The 7,670-nt window shown below is 41.4% G+C and overlaps 1 protein-coding gene across 3 annotated transcripts in view; it reads right to left on the minus strand.

The window, feature by feature from the left end:
- Positions 1 to 7,670, minus strand: part of TENM2 (teneurin transmembrane protein 2) — a 1,069,972-nt gene that overhangs the window by 276,667 nt on the left and 785,635 nt on the right. For all 3 annotated transcript variants that reach the window (XM_019534873.1, XM_019534872.1, XM_019534874.1), the window contains exon 5: positions 3,733 to 3,967. In XM_019534873.1, the coding sequence (XP_019390418.1) occupies positions 3,733 to 3,967 (235 nt within the window). The remainder of the gene's footprint in view (positions 1 to 3,732; positions 3,968 to 7,670) is intronic.

Consider the following 7,670-nt stretch of genomic DNA (forward strand, 5'->3'; position numbering starts at 1 on the left):
GTGTAGGACTTTGCACTTGTCCTTACTGAACCTCATGGCAGTGGCAACGCATAGGGGGTACACATGCACTGCTGGTGCACTTCCTGACCAGCTGCAGTCTCAGCTTAGGCGATGGGCAGGGTGGGCAGGCAGGAGCACTGGTGCCCCTGCCAGGAGCACCAGCCAGGGAGTGCGAATGCTGGACGTATCACTGAGGCCACTTCTGGAAACACTATGGCAACTTCTGGGAGCAACATGGGCACTTCCTGGTTGCTGAGTTTTGCCATGGGGGGACCCCCCCACCAGTCAGTGAGATTGGCTGCGGGGGACCACCTCCCCTCCCTGGTCACTGACTGGTCACTAGGGGGGCACATGACTAAGGTGGTACCAGTCACCCATGCCTCATGGGATTCCATTTGGCCCAATCCTCAAATTTGTCTAGGTCTCTCTGAATCTTGGCCCTACCCTCCAGCATATCTAGTACTTCCCACAGCTTGGTGTCATCTGTAAACTTGCTGAGGGTGCACTCCATGCTATCTTCCATGGTGTTGATGAAGACATCGAATGAAACCAGCCCCAGGACCAACCTCTGGGTCACTCCATTGGTACCGGCTGCCAACTAGGCATGGAGCCACTGACTGCTACTTTCTGAGCCTGATGCTCCATCCAGTTTTCTATCCACCTTACAATCAATTCATCCAGCCTGTACTTCCTTAGCTCACCTGTAAGAATGTTGTGGGAGACCACATCAAAAGCCTTGCTAAAATCAAGGTCCACCACAGCCACCAGTCTCCCCACATCCACAGAGCAAGTCACCTAATCATAGAAGGCAATCAGGTTGGTCAGGCATGACTTGCCCTTGGTGAATACATGCTGACTGTTCCTAATGACCTTTTTTCTCTTCTAAGTGCTTAGAAATAGATTCCTTGTGGATCTGTTCCATGATTTTACTAGGGACGGAGGTAAAGCTGACTGGTCTGTAATTCCCTGGATCCTCCTCCTTCTCTTTCTTAAATATGGGCACTACATTTGTCCTTTTCCAATCATCCGGGACCTCTCCTGATCACCATGAGTTTTCAAAGATGATGGCCAATTGCTCTGCAATCACACCAGCTGACTCCCTCAGCACCCTCAAGTGCATCCCATCCTGCCCCATGGACTTGTTCACATCCAGCTTTTCAAGTAGTCCCTAACCTGTTCTTTCATCACTGAAGGCTGCTGACCTCCTCCCCAAACTGTGCTGCCCAGTGTAGTAGTCTTGGAGCTGCCCTTGCCTGTGAAGATGGAGGCAAAAAAGGCGTTGAGCACTTCAGCCTTTTCTGCATCCTCTGTCACAAGGTTGCCTCCTCCATTCAATAAAGGACCCACAGTTTTCCTGATCCTCCTCCTACTACCGACATACACGTAGAAACCCTTCTTGTTGTCCTTCACATTCCTTGTTAGCTGCAACTCCAATTGTGCTTTATCCTTCTTGAATTCTTCAGTATGTAGAGTCACTATATTTAGATTGACTTAATGAGGGTTAAGTTGATTTAAATGCCCATTCATGCAGACATTTAGGAAGGGGGTAAATCCAGCAAAAAATGGCATACCCAATCTAAGTTAATTCACCTGAGTAGGTACACTAGCTTACCCTGAGATTGGGTTAACACAATTTATAAAAGGGTTAACCTGATCTTGTGAACACCTGTATGCACTCATGTCCTGACCCCTCCCGACTCTTCCCCTCACTCTGAGTTTCATATACCGATTTGCCTGTGCAGCTCCCAGAAGTGATGAATGCATGTATCAGGGAAAAGAAAAAAAGATCATCCTTCCCTTTTTTGGAGGGGAAATGACAAGCTCTTTGTTGGGACTCCCCCAAGAAGCAGCTTTATTCAGTCTCCCTTTCCTGGGAGGACTCCCTGCAGCCAGCATGGATTCAGAATAAGCAAGCCTCTGGCTTTGAGAGCGTGGGTCTTTTCAGTCCCTGGCTTCTCTGGTGAAACATAGCACCCCCACCTGGAGGGTGGGTGTTTTCTTCTTTAAAAGAAGAGGGTTATCAGAGTGCTGGATGTCACAAGCAGCACAGCAGATGCTACATCAAAACAAACAGTCTCTGTTGTGCCATTCCAGCTTCTTCTGTCCGCACTCAGACTTCCCTCTGCGCACCGGGAACCTTCTCTCTCCAGCTTTCTCAGAGCTTCACTCATTTTCCTTTAGTTAACAGCCACACTTGCAAATAAAAAGTTATAAAACTATAGTCCTAACCTGGGCACAACAGTCACCCAATACAATGAAACATTAAGTCAGCAGAAACCAATCAGGGGGGCTGCTTCTGGGCACTGCTGCCAGGTCCAGACTGCCATCTTCTCCTGGGGTGAAAAGGGCATATAGATGTCTTGCACAGAGAAATTTACAGGCATTATTTAGAGTAAAGCCTGCTCATGCTGAGCCCCTGAAGTGCTCCCCACTGGAACTGCAGACTAGAATCCAGCTCATGTAGTCTTCTTCATCACAGCACATACATACTGCTGCAAGGAGCAGTGAACTGCTGCATGCTCCTAGTTTAGGTGTAGGAGGCTTAAAGAGCAGGTGCAGCGAATACTCATTCACTCCCTAAAGTTAACACCTTTCTGCTCCATTCTTGGGGACAAAGAGCAAAGACATATACCAGATTCTTGCTCTTGGATATGCTCACAAAAATCTTGTACATCTTGATTCCCCATCTGCTCAAAAGAATGGACCAAGCAAACAGAACAATGGGAGTATACACGGTCCTGCAGACATCATCATAATCGCTAGTTCTAGTTTTAGGCAGATCAGCTTTGCCAGTGTCCTTTGATATTGAAAGCACAGGGTAACAATAAGATTAACTTCCCATCCACAAATGATAATGAAACAGAATATTCAAAAATGCTTCATCCCAGAAAGCTATCTACCTACCTATCTATTTACTTATCTATCTATCATTTCTGCAAATGATTCTATTCCAGAATAATGTACTTTTTTAGTTTATATATAACTAGTCTCCTCACAGGCACAAAGCTGTTAGCATGTACAGGAGGGATTAAAGAGAATCTGCATGTTGGATGAAATATAAATTAAAATTATAGCTCTGTCAGTCTTGAATCAAGGATTGTTTCTCTAGGTCTCCCAAAACGCTTAATTTCAAATGAGTCTTCATTTATTACTTCAGGAAAGGCCGAATGCATAATTTATCAGTGATACTCAGTCAATATACCCTTATAAGCAAGTTTCCCCTGAGCCTTGGAGTAAAAATATGTTATGCTAATTCTATTAGTTGTGTACACAAGAGCCATCTGAATGAATAAACAAGCATTAAAACACAGCACATGAACAAAGAGATGTCTAACTGTCCATCTCTCAATGATAAATGCATAAGCATCTTAGATATTTTGGTTTAGAATAACTTCCATTTACATCACATTAGGTAAAAGATACATTGACATAAAGTCAATAAAATACATCTCCTTCCTTTGAGCCAAATTCTTTTGTATTTCCAGAAATATTTTTCCCCAAGCAGTTGCTTTAACACATGCTTGTGTAGCATTACAGTAACCTGAGAACAAACCTGCCTTGATTGTCCACCTCTCAACTACCAAAACTGTGCTATTTGAAACAGATTTCCCTGCGTCTACCCTGTAAAATTCCATAATTGTAAGAAAGCTTAATTATCCAAGTTTATTCCAAGTATCATTCAGGTAACTGAAACCAAAGGTGTATTCTAAATGCAATCATACTGTGACCTACCTAGTCTCCAGTGGCACATTGCTATTGAGCACCCAGCTATCTTGAAGTTGCACAGACTCAGGAGTGGTGGCCAGGTCATTTGGTGCAGGAGCTGGTGCATGGATCTGGTTCCGCCGATTTGTGAGTGAGTTCCTGTTTAGGGAGTTGGCAGAGGAGTGATGATGGGACAGTGTATGATTGTGAGGAGGAGGAAGAGGTGGTCTCAGTGTTGACTGGCTGTGATGATTTGAAGGACCTAAAAGAGTAAAGAAAAAACATAACAAGGTCTGTTAGACTCTTCCCCAAGTATTTTCAATGGGGCAGCTACTCAGAGGCAAGCCTCAGCCCTGAAAAGTTGCCCCTTAGAGCACATTTATAGTCTGATAAACTGACATTTGTAGGTTCCATGCTGACAGTATAGACAGGCATCCAATTCCAGCACTGGTGAGAAAGGGATAGCATACCTGTTCCTGCCTTCTGGCTGGAGACCAACCAAGTCACCTTACAGGCAAGTTCTCCAGTAAGGGGGCAAAAGGAAGATGCTCCTTCATTCCCCTCAGTCCCTACAGAAGACAGGCCAGGGCATGGATCCAATAGGTGGGGAATCCTTCTCACCCTCTGCACAGCTCTGCATCTCCTAGAGCTGTGTAGGAGGAGGGAGACAGTGGAGAATGGAATGGATCCAGCTACGGAGAAATGCCCTTCTGCCCATGCACAGGCTGGATCCTCAGTCCAAAGCTTGAACCTTCTCAGAGGGAGAATTTCAGGTTGGAGGAATGTCCCTTCCCACATGCTACACAGCCCCCAAGTCTGGTCAGGGGCTGGGGCCCTGACACCAACAGCAGAGTCTCCACAGGGCTCCCTGACAGCTGGCCTATGGGCAGGCTATCAGGAAGCCAGTGCTCTCCCTCCCTCTCACTTGGAGGGAGAGCAGTGGACTGTGGGCTATAGGTGGTCTTTATCACCTGAGAGAGGCATACAACCATTCAAGTTCAGGAGGAGAGAGACCTTCTTGTCTGGAAGCCAGTTCTCTTCTGCAATGGCCCCTTGACTAGATGTACCCTGTTCTTTTTGTGCAAAGAAAGGCTTTTTCTCTTGGCAGAAATATCTGCCTATAGCCTTAGTATCTGTCATAGACCTCAAGAGCAGGGTTCCAATTCTCCTTTCACTTATTGTGGTTTTACACCAATGACAATCCATCAGTTTCAAACAAATTACACCAAAGCCAGGGACCAAAAATCTGGCTAAAAAATATGAATAGTTTACAATAAAAGATAGGTCAGCTCCTGCAAGTACTTCAACAGGATCAAGGTTGGCCCACTTTCCTACCTGGCAGTTGCATAAATATTATTGACATATTGAAAATATTATTCTTTCATTGCTTTTGTTGTAAGTTACTAGACAATTTTGTTGATGGATACAAAACAAACAAAATCTAGCTCCTTCTTCTAAAATTTAGGTAGCCTTGCTTTGATAAAGAGTATAAAACTTTGTTGTTAGTCCATAAAGCTAACAAAGTTAAATAATGCACAGGAAAGCAAGGTAAGGACAGACAAGAAGATGTCATTTCAGTACAGTTTCTTTTCTAACCACAAACATATAATGATAAATAAGTGTATATATTTCCAATTCTATATATTGTGGATAATTTTAACATTTTACTAAATGGCGAACTAGATTAAAATAAAAGAAAATAAACATCATAAGTCAGTAGATTTAATCATTACATTAATTTATAATTTTTAGTAAAGAATTATTCTAAAAAGTAACAGCGAAATTATAATTAGACTGATGTATGCTTGTTTTTGGAAACTCTGAAGCACATATTTTGGATTTAATGAATCAAACAATGAAAGAAAATATCACCAGGGAAAACATTTACAGCTAGATGGATCTGTTTTCACATGGAACAATGAATTATAGGAAAAATGGTCTCTTCGATTGACTAGACGTAAGGTCAGTATTTACAAATATGGGGTGCTAAAGTTCAGCACCTAGAGAAGTGGCCTGTTTTTCAGATGTCCTCAATGCTCCTTTTATAGGCTGCTAATCATCTTTGAAAATTGGGCTACATTATTAGGAGTCCAAATTTGGAACCAGGAGCTTAACTTCAGCTTCTAAATTTGAAAACTGTGACCCTAATACATTGCATATTCAGAGCAGACTCTGGTCACCCTCACATGATTAAGTAAGGAAAGGTGGGTGAAGGAGTTCCTCCCTCCCTTTGTACAAACTAGGCAACTTATGCTCCCTATGTGTTGAAGGTGGACATGATGACTGTTAATAGCAGCAGTGGCACTCAGCCACCAAAGAGGGCAGAGGTAGAATTAGGCTTCCTCCCACCATTCTCTTCAGTCCCTGTCTTCTGCTGTGTCCCACCCAAGATAGCAGTAGGACTGGGGGAGGAAAAGAAATAGGAGTAGAGTTGGCCGCTAAATATTTTTGTGGCCCCTAGAAAGCACTGGCAGGTAGAAAACAAACCTGCAAGTTTCTTTGGGAACATTTGTGTATAAGGAAGTGATAAGAAAAAGAATTTCTGCAGTTTGGGTGTTAAATGAAGGTGCCAAGAACTGCCTTTGAAGAAATGGAAATCTTACTTTTTATCCACAGAAAAAGTTTATTGTTTTAGACAGAAAGGTACCTTGCACAAATACTTTCTAAACTTTGCAGCTCACTTCAAGTGCTGCCTGCTTATTAATTTTGCCCTGGATACTTTTGAAATGCTTCATCCTTCTTGTACTTGCTTGAAGAAGATTGTTTAGCCCAACATGCTTTTATAGTAAAAACCCATATGGACAGGCTACAACATCAAACATCTGATCGATTCTAGGTCCTTATGCCATTTCCAAGAAGTGTGAGGAATAAGGCACAGCAGGATGACAATGTGTTTGGATAATATCCACATATATTAGCTCAGTAGATTTATTTTTCCAAAGTCTGAATTCTGGCACTGAACAAAACATGTTGATTTGGATTTCAGTAAATGGATTTTGTGAGTTATAAAATGTAAATGAATGTACTTATGTATTATAAATTACTCCAGAAAACCCATATGTTTCATATTTTCAGTAATCAACCTATTTTTGAGGCAGTTTCTCTTTTTTTGTAAATTCAGCTATGTCCTTTCACAACATGATTTCATAATACTAAAAGTGTGTTTAGGAAAAAAACCCATAAAATCATTGTCGCCTTTACAGTATGCTAGATTTAAATAAGTAAATATATTTTAAATACATTATTACAAGGTACATTTGTTATAACCCAGGTTCAAGAAAGCACTTAACACATACTTTGGTCAATCTCAGTTTCACAACAGACCTTAAGTACAGCACTTGATCTTAGTCCACAAGAGGCCGAGAACCGATTAACAAAGTATGTGATAAGGTCCAACTGACTTCACTGAACAGTGTTAACTACTGTTCTGAATAGGAATGGACTAAATCATATGCTTAAATTAGCAGGCCCTTCATTTCTGTGTAGCATAGGAGGCTAAATATAGACAAGATTTATGTTTTAACTGTGTGTAGCTTCCCACTATTGATAGATCTATTTTGAAAGATAAATCATTGCCTGCTATAACAGAGAATCTTTCTCATAATCTTGTAACCACAAAATGAAAGGCTGTTTATAAAAATGAACTGACAGTAAAGTGAATATAATATCACTAATAATAATAACTATTTCTACAAAATTATGGTGGCAACAGTTTCAGTGAAACACACAGAGATGAATTAAAGACTCAGTTTCTATTTTATAAATACAGAACTATATATACATACATTATTTATAGCTATAATATGATTATATATTGAAACTCTTAAAGTTCAGTATATTTATCTTAATATATCACAACAATTAATATAGAAATGATCTAATAAATATCTTAAAACTTAAAGACATTGAAAGAGGGACTTCTTTTTCACCGAATTGGGCCCAAACCAAAAAAAAAAAAAAAAAAA

The sequence above is a fragment of the Crocodylus porosus genome, unplaced genomic scaffold (assembly GCF_001723895.1).
Source record: "Crocodylus porosus isolate Cpor-Errol unplaced genomic scaffold, CroPor_comp1, whole genome shotgun sequence".
NCBI lineage: Eukaryota > Metazoa > Chordata > Crocodylia > Crocodylidae > Crocodylus > Crocodylus porosus.